The 17,341-nt window shown below is 46.3% G+C and overlaps 1 protein-coding gene across 1 annotated transcript; it reads right to left on the bottom strand.

The window, feature by feature from the left end:
- Positions 1-226: 226 nt before the first annotated feature.
- On the bottom strand, positions 227-13,099 carry Banf2 (BANF family member 2). The gene is made up of 3 exons (XM_032902364.1): positions 12,987-13,099; positions 9,475-9,603; positions 227-427 (listed from the first exon to the last, which is right to left on the bottom strand). The coding sequence occupies exons 2-3, from the start codon at positions 9,598-9,600 to the stop codon at positions 281-283; spliced, it is 273 nt and encodes a 90-aa protein (XP_032758255.1). The 5' UTR covers positions 9,601-9,603; positions 12,987-13,099; the 3' UTR covers positions 227-280.
- Between the last annotated feature and the right edge of the window lie 4,242 nt (positions 13,100-17,341).

Genomic DNA, 17,341 nt, shown 5'->3' with positions numbered 1-17,341 from the left:
AGACTTTATCTCAAAATATAAGCAGGGAAACAACCAAGAAAGACAACTATGCCAACTTTTGGTGTTAATCAGCAACCCTTCCCCAACACCTGTGTACACCAGGCACATGCACATACGTGTGGGCACATCACATGCACATACATGCAAACATGCATACACATACCCACGCCCCCACAGACAAATGAAAATAAATTAGCAACACGAGTAACAACTTGGAGGTTGTATGTAGGTAGCATGGGTGTATCCTTTATCGGGGGTAGAGCAGCCAGGTCGGGGGTATCTACAGGAAACAGGCACACCACTCCTTCAAGCAGGTGGAGCTCTGGCGGGCCTCGCACTCCGTAGCGCCACAACAGCAGATGATCCACCTCTGGAACTCTGCTTCATTCTTGTGCATCAAAAGGAACTGTCCCAGCAGGACATAGGCCTGGGAAAGAGGGGCAGGAGAGAGGAAGACAGAGGTTATCGGAATCCCACTCAGATGTGCCTGGCCCTCTCTGGCCATCCCTACTCAGGTGACAACTAAAGGTTGGGGTGTGGGTCAGACATGATGGAGACTGCCAGTCCCCAGCAAGGCCCTGAGGAAAGGTGAGGCCAAGTTAATCACAGGTTTCTCCCAGAGGCCAGTCCCTCTGGTCTAGGGACTGTCATCCTGCAGTGACAGGTAGGCCTTGTTTTCAGACTTGAAGACATTTCCTGGGATCTTATGAAAGAGAACTTCTTGCCTCAGTATCTCAAACTAGGGTAGAACCCGAGAATCTCCATTTCTAGTAGGCTTCCATCGTGTGTTAGGGGTTGGGGAGGAATGGGTGACTAGCATACCTATTAACTCCTTTTAGGTCTGCTATTTAATGTTTTATTTTCCCCTTTGGTGGTGGTGGTGGTGGTGGTGGTGGTGGTGGTGGTGGTGGTGGTGGTGTGTGTGTGTGTGTGTGTGTGTGTGTGCACTGTGCACTAAGATCTTGTCTCTGCATGTACTAGGCAAGTACCCTACCACTGTGCTACATCTGCAGTCCACGTAATTCCTTCTTCAAAATACACACAAAGCTAAACTAGAGTGTAGCTCCCTGGTTCACTGTCTTCTCGGTACTACTAGCTTGGTGGCTAATTCTACATCACTGGGACGGTCCTATCCACTGCAGGACATTTAAAAAAATTGTTTTCTATCCCCTGGATGCCAGTAGCACCTTCCCCAGTTTCCCAGAAAGAAGCAATCATGAGGATCTCACCTGAGAAGCACTGCAGGTGCGGCTGGCAGGCGAAGGCCATGTTAGCATCCATTTGCCTTCGAAAACTACCAGTGTGAGCTCAGTAACTCAACAGAAAGGAGAATTCACAAAACCTGAGGCCCTGCCCTGCCCTGCCCTGCCCTGTATAGCTTACACGAGTGTTTTAAATGGGAAGGCAAGGGAAGACACGAATGCCTCAGAGAACCATGCCCATGGGAACAGCACAGACGCAGAAGTCATGCTAAACCTTGACCCTCTTTTTCCAGCCTCAAACTGGAACTGCCCCACTGCCCCATCCCCACTCCCTTTCTGAAAGGGCTTTTCAGCTTCTTGGACTGAGCACCAAGCTACCAATTTCCCTGTCTCTACAGTCTGTAGACAGCCAAGGTGGAGCCTCTAATTGCGTGAAAATGAATAATAAACAAATCTCTAATAATTATCTATAATCTCCTGGTCCTGTTTCTCTGGAAACTCCTGATAATGATATTCACAAGGATGTCTGTGTACTAAAAAAAAAATGAGCAAAGTATAATGGCGCAGATGTATGAAAATGACACCGCAGATGCTGCTACTTTGTGGGCTAACTCTAACAATTAATTCACAAAAAATTAGAGACTGGGGAGACGGCCCATTGAATAAGAACCTTTTCTGTGCTAGCACGAGGACCTGAGTTCGAGTCCCCAGTATTCATATAAAAAGTTGGCTGTGGTCATACATGTACCTGTAATCCCAGCATTGTGGGGTCAGAGATTGCGGGGGCTTGCCGGCCAGCTGCCTAGGTACAGATTCAGTGAAGACCGTTTCAAGAAAGTAAGACAGGATGATAGAGCAGGTCACTTGATGTGCACTCATGCATACCACACACACACACACACACACACACCCCAAAAAGAACAAATGTAAAGCACACAGAAGGGCATTTATATTAAGTGCACCTTGATTCCGGATTCTATAGCAATTTTGCAGTTTTGAGTTTTCTGTCTGCTTATCCTCCACAGCTTTCACAGCATCAGATGTTATGATCAAGAAGAAAACAGGACCGTGAGTGGAGATACATGGCAGAGGCTAGGTTTCAGGTCACAGTGGACATATGTCTCTGGGGCACGGTTTGGGGCTCTGTAGCCTGGAATGGGGATCCAGCTTCCACCCACAACTTCAAGTTCTGGGCCATTCCCAGGAAAACATGCTGGGAATGTGTGTTGACCTCCATTACAAAAGACAAAGCTGGCTGTGTATTGACTCCCGTTATAGAAAACAAAGCACACACACACACACACACACACACACACACACACACACACACACGAAATTAAATGAAAGCTGAATCGTAGTCACAAAAGGTGCTGAAGCATTAGAGCTTGTAGGTTTTATTTTATTTATTTGTTGTGGAGCTGGGATAAACTCAGGGCTTTGCACATACTAAGCAAGGACTCTACCACAGGGCTATCCCCCCCCCCAAACACACACACACACACACACACACACACACACACACACCCCTCAGGGCTTATTTTTAGATATTGTTTAGTTGTTGAAAGGAGAAGGAAGCTATGTACTTGTATTGATTTTAAGGTACAACTGTATTAAAACATAAAAACAAAACCCAGTGTCTAACATGGTCTCATTCTTAATCAGTATCCTATTTTCACTGGTGAATTTTGCTGAGATGGATTTTAAATCAGGATTTTAAAGCATTGGCGTTCACTGAGTGTTCCCTGAGGCTGGTGTGACAGTTGTGGAGGAGCTCAGGTGAGAACAGCAGGGTACACCTAGAGCTTCACAGGAGAAGAAACATCAATGTGTAACAAGTTGCAGGGCTTGGGGGATTTAGCTCAGTAGTAGAGTTCTCTTCTAGCAAGAACAAGGTCTTTGATTTGGTCCTCAGCACCAGGGGAAAAAACTGACACATAGCAAATGATACTTTTGAGCACTCGGGCAGGCCACCCAGTGCTGCAGACACCTGGCGATATTCATTCCATCCATTTGATTATCTTGCCCACCCCATTCTTTAGACTCTAAAGTTGAGATGGTGTCCCTTGTTTGGGGGGTGAGAGGTTGACACTCCCACCTCTGTCACGCTGCTCGTCCATACTCTAGCCGTCTGTCGTCCAGTCTGGAGGTGAAGAAATCCCCTGGCTGTTTCTCAGGCTGGTCACGGCATCAGCTGGTGTGGTAATCAGAGCCTTTGCAGTCCACAGGGCTGAGCAGCCAGGAAGCCCAGGGAGGCATGGCAGGCGGGACACAGACAAGCTTTCCAGGAACGTGGCAGGGAAATGGGTCTCTGAGCCAAGTTGCAATCTGACCCTCTGTCATTCTGGGCGTTCCGGAAGTCTCATGCGGCCATCTTCCAGAGAGTACAGAGATGGCCTGCCTTCTTGCTTTACCCTCAAGGGCTTCATGTTGCTTCCTGAGGAGAGGGGAGAGTTCAAGGCTCTCGTGTTGGCCTTGTTCAACGCTTTTTTGGTTTCCTAATGAACTACAGAAAATGAATCCCTAATCAGAAACCCTGAGGCAAAGAGGGTAGTATAGAAAGACAGACACCCCAGTCAGGAGTTTCTACCCATCACTCTGGCCAATGGCCATGCCCAAAGCTTGAGACGTACACTTCTTCCTGTAGTAACAGATGGTGACTTAAGGGCAGACTTGTCCCAACTCCAAGTCCACACAGGGAAACTGCCAGGGTCTTCCCCAAGTTGAGTGAGCTAGTCTCTCGTGACTAGTTGAGTGAACTAGTCTCTCATGACTAGTGTCCTTGTTAAATGGCAGCAAATCGAATCTGCAGCAGAGGCTGAGCTGTGTAGTTGCCCGGGACTCTGCACACACAGCAGACAAGGGCTCCTTTTAACCCTATGCTGCCACTGCCTTAGTACTTAATACATTTACACTTGACCCTAGCCAAAAGGCCGGGAAGGGATAAGCCAGAATATGGTTAAACAAAATGTCATTCAGCTTTGGGCCCTTGCAAACTAGAGCTGGCTCTAGTCTGCACTCATTAAAATGTTAAACTTTCATCATGGCACCTGGCCTTGTCAGACAGAGAGGAGCTGTTATAACTTCTCTTATCAGCAAGCTTCCAGCACCTTCCCTTGCCTTCGATTAGCAGCCCCCAAGCCCCGGTACAGAGGGTACCCCCATTGTTGTAAGACATTGATGTGACTATATGACTTTTCCAGTTTCCTCTCAGCAAACATACATGCTGCGGCCTTCGCTAGAGATGTCCCGTGTTTCTCAGTCACTCTGGGCATGAAGCAGGAAGTCCTCAATGCGAGTGCTTAACCCAGCAGGTTCTGGCTCTCCTTTCTCTTCTCTATGCTTCTAAGACATGCTCATATTATGACATTATTCATTTATTTAAAAAAATCAATTTTCCCTTGAATTTATCGTTGCCTTATATTTATCTCACAACACTATGCAGCGTAACCTCCAAACTTAAGTGTCTGGTTCCTTATAGGATTCATAGGTCTGATGATGGGGTCCAGTGCAGCATTGAGGACCTGGGGACATGAGGAAGGCAACAACTGACAGTCCTGGGGTCTTCGGATCCTGAGCTCAGCCTCTCTTCAAATTACAACAAAGTGACTCCCAGAGGAGATTGACCATTTTCAGGGTCCCAGGCTGGGAGTGGGAGGTCTATAGATGCTTCTGGCTTAAGCTTACCATCTGACTGTCTGTGTGAGTCGACGAGGATAGGGAGACAGAGCTCCAGCCCTGTCTTGGGGAGTCTGGCACCACGCGCATGACGACCTTTGCGCTCATCATCCTGTTCTACCTATCAGCTCTCCCGACACTGGTAAATCTTGGCCAGTGCTGCCCTGGAGAAGTAGTCAGTGAGCCGGCCACATAAGTAATTGTGATCTTCTAGCGGCCACAGCAGGAATAAAGAAGAAGAAAAGAGACGAAAGGCATTCCAATAACATCCTTCATTTCTCCCATATTTTCAAAATACTATTTCAGTATGCAATCGATAAAGATGTTACGAGATGTCACACAGTCTTCTTTAGGGGAAGGCTTTAGCATTAAGGGGCAGGCTTGATACTTTTAGCCCAAGTCCGTGCAGACAAGGGTTTAGCAGGCACAGTGCCAGTGGTTACCGTTTTGCATTTTGTTCCTCAGGCCAGAGCTGGTTGCCCCAGTGAACAGCAGGTGCAGAGGAACCAGAAAGACCAGTCACATTTTTTGGCTTCTGAGATCCTGAAAAGGCTCAGGTGAGTCAATAGTTAATGTGTTCTTCTTTTTAGAAAAAGGTGTGTGTGTGTGTGTGTGTGTGTGTGTGTGTGTGTGTGTGAGAGAGAGAGAGAGAGAGAGAGAGAGAGAGAGAGAGAGAGAGAGAGGTGCCTGGGAACCTAAGTGTCATAACACATGTATAGAGTTCAAAGGTTAACCTCAGGTGACATTACTTGCCTTCCATTTTGAGACAGTCAAAGTCTGAGTAGACCGGTTCATGGTGTCTTCAAGGCTCTGGGGAAATCCTGAAGGACACACACAGCCATCTCCCAAAGAGATGAGAGCCCAGCAGTGGGGTAGGGGAGAAGTCCCTAGAACAGTGGCTCTCAACCTGTGGGTCCCGACCCTCCAAAGACCAACTGGAAAATATAGATCGTTATATTATGATTCGCAACAGTAGCAAAATTAGTTATGAAATGGCAACAAAATAATTGTATGGTGGGGGGTCACCACAACATGAGGAACTGTATTAAAGGGTCGCAGCATTAGGAAGGTTGAGAACCAGTGCATTAGAAGGACTAGTGAGAGGGAAGATGTCTGTGCTATTCATGTTGCACTCCTAGAGCTGACAGAGAGTTGGGGGCCTCCTTGCAGATTAGTGGGTCCTTGTTCCCTGTGCGTTCAGCAGCCTGGTGGCTCAGGAGACAGCTGGTGGCTGAGTGAAGAGCCCAGGCAAGCAAGTGTGAGGGCAGCCCATGGGGCCGCATCCTTCCAGACATTTAGCCAGGGTGCAGAAGGCGCTGAGAGAGCCAGTGCCCCGGGGAAAAGGCCAAGAATGTTTCATGAACAAGTGTGGCCCCTGAAGCCATGTTTGTTCAGGGTAAAGATGAGAACTCAGCCTGGGGAGAGGAGAGGAAGAAAATGATGGTCACACAAACAGAGGCTGGTAAAGACGGAGGATGGAGAAGGCCTGATAGACACCTCTCCCGGTGGGTCCTCTGTAGGCAGAAAATGAATACCCGTGAGCTGCATTTTCCTTGGCTAGTTCTGAGATCCCTGCCTTATGGGTCTGCCTGTCCCAGATGCTCTCTCATTCTGGCCTTGCTCACAGACCCATCCGCATCCTGATGAGTTTGATCCTCTTGTAGGGGATCTGGGCATCCTTCTAGGTCCTCCTATGGGCCCAGTTAGGGTCTGATGGGTCCCAGGCTCTGATGTGGACTGTAACCACCAAAGCTTAATCTGAGCCCCCTCCTGTTGAGCATAAGTGTATGAATCTTTCTTGTGTTGTTTATGACAGTATAGCCTATGGCCATTCTGATCTCCACTGGGGACATCAGGCAGCCAACTCCTGAAGCCTTTGCTCTACGTTTTTATTTTATCTGATTTTACTATTTTATTTGTGTGGTATTATATCTTAATGCAGGGTTGGATACAGAACCTGGGTCCTCTTAGGTGCTGGGCAAGCAATATATACTGGAGAGCCACACCTCCAGCCATGCCTCATTTTCACAGACCTTCAAAAGAGAGGTCCACAATTACCATGTTCCGTCAGTGTCAGGAGTCAGTAGCTCGGGGACCTAGAGTGGAATGGTGGACACTGTGCTGGCCAGCTGGTTGTGAGCATAAAGACACCTCATGCCTGTGGTCCAAGATGCTCAAAACACTCCTTATAGTCCTGTCTGTGCAGGGCCAGATTCAGGAACTTGAAAAATGTTTACTTATTCACTCATTCCATTATCTCCATCACACCTGTAATCGTAGCATCTTTACTTAGAACAGAGCTAAGGTGGAGAAGACAAAACTCCAGGGCCATAATACAAAGCAGAAGTTGGCAGGAGAAGAGGATGTTGAATTTGAAGGCACAGGGGACAGCTAGAGTCACTCGTTGTCTTGGGTAATGGCTACCTGACTATGCATTCGTAGAAACTTCCAGAACTGTTGGATATAGTGGTATATGTCTGTAACCCCGGCATCCAGGAAAATGAAGTAGAAGAATTCCAAATTTGAAGCTGGCCTAGCCTACACCAATAAATTGCAGGTCAACCTGAATCCCACTGAAAGACTCTGTCTCAGAAAGATGAAACAAAAGCCATAGAACTGTATGGTAAAAAAGGAGAGGATTACTGTACACGGTTACATCTTAATAAGAATACTTTTAAAACGGTGAGCATAATGAACAACAAAGAGAAAACCACAGTTATAGAAACATGGTAGATAAAAGAACAGTGGGCACCTTTGGGCTTTGCTTTGCCTGGGAGGAGGTCCCAGAGGCCATCTGAAGCTGAAAGGTGTCTAGTGCCTAGACCTATGTGGTGGATACATGGGAATATCTGTCTAGGTATAAAGGCACTGGGCCCAGCACTTCATACTATGTGTACTGTACACAGCAGAGGAATGTGTTGCTTAATCCTCATTGTCAACACGACTGGAATCCCCTAGGAGACAGACTTCTTAGCAGGTCTGTGAAGTTGTCTTCAGAGAGAGTTAACAATGCAGGATGACCCCACTGTATGTGAGTGGCACCGTCCTATGGATGGAGGCTCAGATTGAATTAAGTAGACAAAGGAGAAAGCCAAATGAGCAATGGTGGTCTCCTTTCCTGCTTCCGGTCAATGACTTTAAACTGTGAGACAAAATAAATCTTTCTTTCCTTGGGTTGCTTTGTGTTAGGTATTTGTTCATGACCAGGAGAGAAATAACTAATGTAAAGGAGAAGAGGAAGAGGAGGAGGAAAAAGAGGAGGGGAAAAAGGAAGAGGGAAGGAAGGAAGGAAGGAAGGAAGGAAGGAAGGAAGGAAGGAACTGATCATCTCTTTAGAGAAAGGGCTATTAAATCTTAAAATTCTCCTTTAGTCAGACTTGCCTCCTTCACTAGCTGCTTGGGATTGGTCCTTTCCCTTTATCTGGGAGGAAAGTAGGAATTAAGTCCACTCAGCCACGTAGCCCCTCCCCCCACAGTACCACCAAGTGGATGTTCACTTGGGAGGACATTCACAATATGTAATAACAAGACCAGTGCAGCAGTCAGTCAGAAACCATGGTCCAGACATTAGATTTGGGCACAAAACAAATACAACACACACACACACACACACACACACACACACACACACACACACATCCCGAGAGAGAGAGAGAGAGAGAGAGAGAGAGAGAGAGAGAGAGAGAGAGAGAGAGCAGTTCCTGGCCTCTAATTGCTTTTCTTAGGTTAGTGGGAGATAACTTGGTCATTAAGGCCATTGCCCTTGGAAGGAACAACAGTGTTCTCATGGGACCCTGATTAGTTTTAGAGAGAACAATTTGTAAAAAACGGGCATGAATGGGGTCTTGTGGGGGTGGGGCAGATTGTGGCAGAGAACTTGCTTAGCAACTGTAAGTCCCTGAGCTCAATCCACACACCAAAACAAATCGGTAAACAAGAAAGCAGGCTGGTCTTTCTCTACCCTCTGGCTTTCTATTTCACCCTGTGATCTCCTCATCCCAGCCCATGCCATGCCACCGTCCTGCCATGCTTCGATGTGGTTGGGATCCTATATTGGACTTTCAATCTCCAGAATTATGAGCTAAGTAGAAATCCTTTCTCTATAAAGTCCCTAGATCGAGTATTTTGTTACAGCAACTGGACGCTAGACATTCCAATTCCACTAGCTATCCCTAAGGTCATTCTTGGGCTGGGAATGCATCTTAGAATGACTCTGATCTCCTCACCAGGGTGGAGCTCCCAGGATGCTGGCTGTCAACATGCCACTGTTATGCTGGTGCCCTGACAGACCGAGATGGGGAGTGCACACAGGTCATCTCCCTTCAGTAGCAGACCGGGCTCTCTCAAGTCCTAATGCTAAGCTTCCTGATAGTCTCAGCCGCTCTGCACAGACGAAATTCGATTTGCCCATTATCTACAGGCCTTGGATGCCCCTAAGCACATGGGGTCAGCACCAGTGAAGACCGTGGCACCCTGCCAAGTGCCAGCTTTTCTCTCTGATGGCCAGTCACTGGGACACATGGCAGGGGCTGCCATCTGGCAGGATGAGAGGAAGACAGGTTAGAAAGACGAGTTAGAGAGGAACAAAACAACGCACCTTGTTGAAACCTTTGGTGACCAAGTTGATGGCAAGCTCACAGCTGATGCCATCCACCCAGGCCACATCCTTTTCCCCAATGGGTTCAGAGAGAAAGGCTTTCAGCCTGGGAGACATGTTGTCCATCTTCTGCAACAGACATGGGTGGAGAAAGGGTTAGGCGATGTCTAATTGCTCATACTACAGTGGGCGCTGGGGAGGTTTCTCGGTCCAGGGATGGAGGGCAACAGATGGCACACAGATGCTAAGAGTTTCAAGCTCCCTACATCACCCCACACACTTAAAGAGACAGCTGATAAGATGACTCAGTGAGTAAAGGCAATGGCCACAAGCCTAACATCCAGTTTAATCCTCTAAGCCAGCAGTTCTCCGCCTTCCTAACGCTGTGACCCTTGAATACAGTTCCTCACATTGTGGTGACTGCCAACCATCAAATTATTGTGTTGCTGCTTCTTAAACTATAATTTTGCTACTGTTTCTAATATAATGTAAACATTGCAAAATATCTGATATGTGTCTCTTTGGGGGGGCGTCACAATCCAAGGTTGAGAACTACTGCTCTAAACCCATATGTGATGGTTAAGTTTTAAATGTCAACTTGCCACAATTTAGAATCATCTGGGAAGAAGCCTGTCACAGTTTGAATATGCTTGGCCCAGGCAGTGACACTATTAGAAGGTGTGGCCCTGTTGGAGTAGGTGTGTCATTGTGGGTGTGGGCTTTTTAGACGCTCATCCTAGCTGCCTGGAAGCCAGTCTTCTGCTAGTAGCCTTCAGATGAAGATGTAGAACTCTCAGCTCCTCCTGCACCATGCCTGCCTGGACACTGCCCACTTTGATGATAGTGGACTGAACCTCTGAACATGCAAGCCAGCCCCAATTAAATGTTGTCCTTATTAGAGTTGCCTTGGTCATGGTGTCTGTTCACAGCAGTAAAACAGAAGACAGAAGTTGGTATCAGGGACTGGGGTATTGCTGTGATAGGCCTGACCATGCTTTTGTTTGGAAGAATGTGGATTTGGGGACTTTGAATTTGGAAAGCAGTAGAATACTTTAAATGGGGCTTTAGGGGCCATCCTAGTAGGAATATGGAAGACTTTGTTACTGAGAATGAATCGTGTAGGCTTGGCCCAAGAGGTTTCAGTGAAAATTTTCAATATGTGGCGTAGAGACTGTTTTTGTGGTATTTTGGTGGAGAATGTGGCTACTTTTTGCCCTTGCCTGAAGAGTCTGCTAGAGTGAAGAGACTCAGATTAATTGCACTGACAAAGGAAGTCTCAAAACAGCCCAGCTGTTCTCTGTTAAATGCTCTCTCAATGAAGAGCATTTTGAACAAGCAAAGCAGGCCAGTAAGCAGCATCCCTCCATGGCCTCTGCATCAGCTCCTGCCTCCAGGTCCCTGCCCTGTGTGAGTCCTGACTTCTTTGATGATGAACAGCAATGAGGGACTGTATTGTTAATTGATGTAGGAGGATCTGGCCCACCGTGGGCAGCACTGCTCCCTAGGCAAAGTTTGTTGAACTATATAAAACAGAAGGAAGCTAGCCGAGCAGGCAGGTAGCTTCAGTATATTCTTTCCTCTCCACTGTGCTCTTGACTGTGAATGAAGTGTGATTAGCTGCTTGGGTCCCCTCAATAGAGGTAACCTGGAATTGTAAGCTGAAATAAATGCTTTCCTCCCCACTTTGCTTATCATAGCAACAGAAATGAAACTAGGGTATCATGAAGGCAGGGGTAGAGAACACAGAGTTGTTCTCCAACCTCCATATGCACACCATGGCAGACACCCACCACCACCACCACCACCACCACCACCACTGCAACCACCATAATGATAAATGTCATTAAAAGAAAATGTCATAAGGAACACATTTTTTAAAAATTGCTTTCTTTGCCTAACTGAATTCTCTTAGCCACCTGATAGTGTTGTTGTTGTTGGTTTTTTTTTTGTTTTTTTTTTTTTTTTGGTAATACTTGTTTTTTAGCTTTTTTCAAACTCTGTGATAGGTGGAAGTTAGATAAAGCATCATAAAGCGCCAAAGTCCAGACTGAGGTTGGGGGCCAGGAATGGCACTCAGCAGTAAGACACTTACCCGATGGTCACAGGGTCCTGGAATAGATCCCTAGAACCTAAAACAAATGAAACCATCCCCCTAAACAAACAAACTCCTCAAGGTCTGGACTCTGTCATAGTTTAAATCTAAAAAGTCCCCCACCAGCTCCTCTTTTGAACACTTGGTCCCCAGCTTGGGGGTGGGGTACTATTTGGAAGGCCAGGGAACCTTTAGGAGGAAGGGCTTTGGCTAAGAAGAAATTAGGCCCCAGAGGACAGGGGCCTTTAGAGGTCATATGCTGCCTCTGCCCTGCACACAAGATAAAAAAAAAGGGGGGCATTATATACACCCCTGGCTTCCTTCTTGTCCAGCTTTATTCTACCAAGCCCCTAGATTTTGATAGGGCTGTTTTATTCAGGTTCAGGCTTTCTCTGCTTAGTGTCTCACATGCTGATCTTCCCTGAAAACACCCCACAAACACGGGTTCTAGATACTTCCTAATCTAGTCATATTAACACGAATGGTAGAACACCTTGCCTAGCATTCACAAGGGCCTGGGTTAGATCTTCAGCATTAGGGAATTTGGGAAATAGGCATCGCCTCATAGCATTCATTGGCTCTATCAGTATACGGTCTGTGCCCCAAAATAACCAGATTTTTGTTTGTTTTTTGCTGAGCAAAGATCACCGTCTTCCTTGCTGCTATGACTCCATCGCCTCTTTTCAACCAATCCCACGCTTGAGGCTTGTTCACCGCAGCATCCTTTTCTTGATAGCAATCTTTGTTTCAGTTTGTGATTTGAGGGAGAGAAAATCCAGTATTAAATGGCTCACCCGAGATTTAATTAACACACGGTATCAGAAAAATTCAAATGTAGTCAGATATGTGTGGATCAAGATAGCTCTCTTGATTCAGCCTTCCTTTTGTTCCTCAGCTCAATTCTTAGCTTAAGTTCTTCTCCTAAAGAATCTGGTTGCCCCAGGGCCTGCCATGGGTTTTGCAAACAGCACTCCCTCCTCCAAAGGGAGACAGCGTTCTTTTTCCCTGCAAGGCTTCAACAAATGCTTTCTCTAATCCATATTATCATATACGAGGCCCTACGACAGAAGTTCTGGCACCTGTATCTATCTATCTATCTATCTATCTATCTATCTATCTATCTATCTATCTATCTATGATTTAAAAGTTCATGAGCTCCCAGGGCGGGGTGGGGGCTGGGATGTTTACTATGTTACTAGGGATAATAATCCAGTATCATACTAGGGGAATAGATCATCTGCTGCATACATCCTCAGTAGATCATGAGGAATCAAGGGCTTCGATTGCTTCCTCATGGCCTCTTCTCTCCCTACTGCAGCCCATCCCTGGTGCTTAGAGTGCCATGGCTGACACATGGTAGACACTAGACAACTTAAATGTGTCATCGGACGCATCCATTCTCCTGCCCCGCCCTCCTGACCTTTCTTCGAAGCAGATCTCCTCTCGTTTGCCTTCTTATCTTCCTGTTCGTTTTAGAACTCCTTGGAGAAAAGATAGATCTGAAAGCTGGTTTTAGAGAGCCCTGTCTGTCAGCCGGCCCTGGGAAGGAGAGAAGACAGGAGAGGCTGTGGAGGGTCCGCTGACACAGCTGTACAAATCTGTAGATGCATGAGCTCTAGCCATGATGTGGAGGGCTCTAACTCTTTTCTTTTGTGTATTGCTCCCCCAATACAAAAGACTGCTCAGGGCCAGCATTAGCAGATGAACTCCTCAGCACCCGTGGTCCTCTGAGGTGATGGTTGGATTTTTTTGTGGTCTGCTGTAGCCCAGGACAGGCTCACCATTTTTGAATAAGGAATAGCCCAGAATTTCCATGGGCCATGCTAATTTTGCCCAGGGAAAATTCCATCCCCTATCCACCTTAGCCATCTGTTAAGATAAACCTCCCTGCACTCTTCCTAAGAACAAGTAGAAACTACAACAATGCTATCAGTGTACCTGCGCTATCAAGGAAGGGAACAATTGGCATGCTTGTTTTTCCCACAGCTGAATCCACTCAGCTCCTGGAAATACCTGCAAACACAGTGGGAGGGAGGAGGCAGGGTATCTCCCTGACTTAGGGCTGGCAGAGGGATCACAAGGAAAGTATGGCTTCACTGGATCTCAGTCAGGGGTGAAGTGGCCCCAGGGGAGTAATTCTCGGTCGTTAAAATGGGAGACCAGTATGTGTGTGGGGGGTGGGGTGGGGGTGCTACTGACATCTAATGGGTGAGTCCACGGACACAAATAAACATGCTCAGGACAGTCCCCACCATCTAGAATTCCGTGGGACAGTGGTGAAAACAATGGTAGATGAAGAATGAATAACAGGTGAGAGATAGGCTTGGGTAGACTTCGTGGGGGAATAGCAGGAGGGCTTTGGGGGTGCTAGGAAAGCAAAAACTGCCCTAGGAAAGAGATGCCAGCAGCTCTTCAGAGTCTTTAGGGTACCCCAGTGAACACTCACATGGGCACTTTTCCTTTATAAGCAGCAGACCCTTTAGGGAAGAGAATGTGTGTGTGTGTGTGTGTGTGCACCAGTATACATGCAACATTTATGACACAGACACACACACACACACACACACACACACACACACACACACACACAGAGAGAGAGAGAGAGAGAGAGAGAGAGAGAGAGAGAGAGAGAGAGAATGCACAGAGGGAGGGGGAAGGGGGGAGGGATCACAGATTCAGCCCCTCCCCCCCCATGCACACATTTTATGAATGAAGAAACAGCAGGCTGTTACTGGTTTCGACAAGTACTTGATTCTCATTTTACATAATGCAGAGGAGAGTCTACAGGAAAGTAAAGATAAATGGGTGGGACCATGCAAAAGGAGATAGTGTTGTTCTACTACAAAGTATCTACTAGAAGCTGTGAAGGACTTGAGACACTGTTGAAAAGGCAATTCAGCCAACTTTCTGAAGCTATATGTTGGACTTGGAGACTAGTTTTAGACATTGTCCACATTGTTTTAATGGCCTTTGTGTTATTACCAGATGACAATAAATGCGAGAGTGACTGGTCTATTATTACAGTGGTTCTCAACCTGTGGGTTTCCACCCCTTTGGCAAACCTCTATCTCTAAAAATATTTACACTACAACCCATAACAGTAGCAAAATTATAATCATGAAGTAGCAGTGAAAATACGTTTATGTTTGGGGTTCTGTAGTAAAGAGTCACAGTATTAGGAAGGGTGAGAACCTCTGTGTTTTGCTAATAATGAGAAGTTGTTTGGTCCTAAAGCACTACACACAGCTGATGGGAGTGTAATCAATACAGCCTCTGTGAAAGTTTCTCAAAAAATAAAAACAGAACTACCATGAAACCCAAATATACCTACCTCGCCTGGACATACACCTGAAGGATTCGAAGTCAGCATAGTACAGAGGGACCTGCACACCCATGCTTACCCTGGCGTTATTCACAACAGCCACGGCTTAGGTACCCATCAACAGATGAAGACATAAAGAAAATGTGATGTGTACACACAATGGGGCTTTATTCCTTTATTCAGCCATTGTGTTGTGTGCTGTGGGAAAATAGACACAACTGGAGATCATCCTGTTAAGCGAAATAAGCCAGACTCAGAAAAATATCGAGTGCATCCTCTCATAGGTCGAATCAACTTTAAAAAAACAAGACAGGGCTGGGGATTTAGCTCAGTGGTAGAGCGCTTGCCTAGCAAGCGAAGGCCCTGGGTTCGGGTCCCCAGCTCCAAAAAAAAAAAAAAAAAAGAAAGAAAAGAAAAGAAAAACAAAACAAAACAAAACAAAAACTCCTGAAAGACAGAGGGGTGATGATTTGAGAAAAGAAAGGAGCAACCGGAGAGGAGAGGGAGCGAGGAGCTGTTGGGGGAGAAGGAATGAGGAGGTGTTTGGGTAGAATGTGATCAAAGTATGTTGTATATGCGTATGAAAATGTTGTAATGAAACACTATTTTGTACATATAAAAAACACATTTACTTTAAAAATGGAATTGCATAGCCCTAAATGTCCACGGTGGTAACGTTAGAGACCCAGGCTATAAATAATAGGGAAATCCTGATTCAACCGCTCTTCAACAGTAGATTCGCTCCCAATCTCACGTGACCAGAAGCGCTTCTAATGACACGGATCTGGGAGTTTGCCAATTGGTATCTCTGTAGTCTTATCAGGACCTGGCTCTCTGCCCTCCAGGTTCCAAAATGCTGGCAGAATTTTCTCTGATCCTTCTCAGTGTGAAAATACCCAAAGGAAGGGAGGGGACTCCGTTTCACCTTGGGTGTTCCTAAAGGGATATCACCTCTCCTTAGTTTCAAGACCTAGAATCAGACAACACAGCCACCCACCCACCTGTCACTGGCCAGGAGAGAAGTCGGCACAGGATGGTGAGCTCGGCCTCCCTGAAGCTCAGCCAATGACAGCTTCCTGATAGGCAGGGAGAAGAGACGAGCAGAAGCTGGAAAATCAGATGACAGTATCGTCTAATAATCCAGCACAGACAAGGTTCCTTTCAAAACATGTGCAGAGACTACCTGGGATGGACCTTTGATTCTGCGTTTCTGACAGGCTCCACAGAGAGGGCAGGATGGCTGGCCAATAGGTCGTACATTGAGCAAATTACCACATTATATCAAGTATTCCTTTTATGTTATTACATAAAACTTGGCATCTTGGCCTGGTGAGATGGCTCAGAGGGGGTATAAACTCTTACCACCAAGCCTGATGACCTGAGTCCCTTCTACATGGTAGGAGGAAAGAACTGGCTTCTGTGACTTATTCTCTGATCCACATGTGTTTTTGTGACATGTATGCCCCAACCTCGATGTAATAAAGTGTTTTTAAAGTAGTCATTTAACCCTTTTTACATGTGTAGTTTGGAAATGCTAAGTACTTTTACACTGGTGTGCAAGTCATCTCTGGGCCTCTTCTACAAACAGAGCCCCCAGACCCATGAACAATGACTCCCCCATACTCTTCCCTTAAACCTTTGGCCTTCGATTATTTACTTTCTGTTCCCATGGATTGGTTGATCTAGACACCTTATGTATGTGTACTTTCCCAGCATCCTTTTGTGAAATTTTACTTAGCATTATGTCTTCAGGCCTCCTATCCTGTGGCTTGTACTAGCATGGTCCTTCTTTTTAAGGATGGATAATATTCAGTTACAGGCAACACTTTCCCTGGTCTTCATTTCTTAGATGCTTTGGTCACTCCTGACTTCTTACCTCTGTGAGAATTGCTGGCATGAATATGGGAGCGTGGGTGTGTCCCTGAAACCCTGACTCTAACTCTGTACAGATCCAGAACCAGAAGTGCTGTGTGACACAGTAACCCTATTTCCGTTTCTTTAGCAATCATCGTAGCTTTGTATTTGGCCTAAACTCGACTCCGAATTATTCTCATGTGAAGATATTTACAAGTGACTTTGGTTTGACTTCCCTGCCAGGGAAGATCCTCTGATTACAGGCAGTTCTCTCAGTGGCTGCATTGTGGACCATAAAGGGCTGCTTGGGGAGGACACACTGGCAAAGAATGACTTCAATCAATTCAGGTTTTAGATGCTTGGCAAGTCACCTGTTTAAATAAAGAATAAAGAAGTCAGTGGTCCCTCCTCCAGGGTTCAGTTTATCTTGGGATTTGAATGGGCCTCCAAATCTTTCAAAACCACCTTTGTGGAAGCTGGGCATGGTGTGGTGGCATGTTCCTTTATCCCAACACTCAGGAGGCAAAGCCAGGTGGATCTCTTTGAGTTTGGTCTACATAGAAAGATCCAGGGCAGTCAGGGCAACATACAAACAAACA

The sequence above is a fragment of the Rattus rattus genome, chromosome 5 (assembly GCF_011064425.1).
Source record: "Rattus rattus isolate New Zealand chromosome 5, Rrattus_CSIRO_v1, whole genome shotgun sequence".
Taxonomy (NCBI): domain Eukaryota; kingdom Metazoa; phylum Chordata; class Mammalia; order Rodentia; family Muridae; genus Rattus; species Rattus rattus.
Note: the sequence above shows the minus strand (reverse complement) of the source record. Positions and strands in the feature narration are given on the sequence as shown.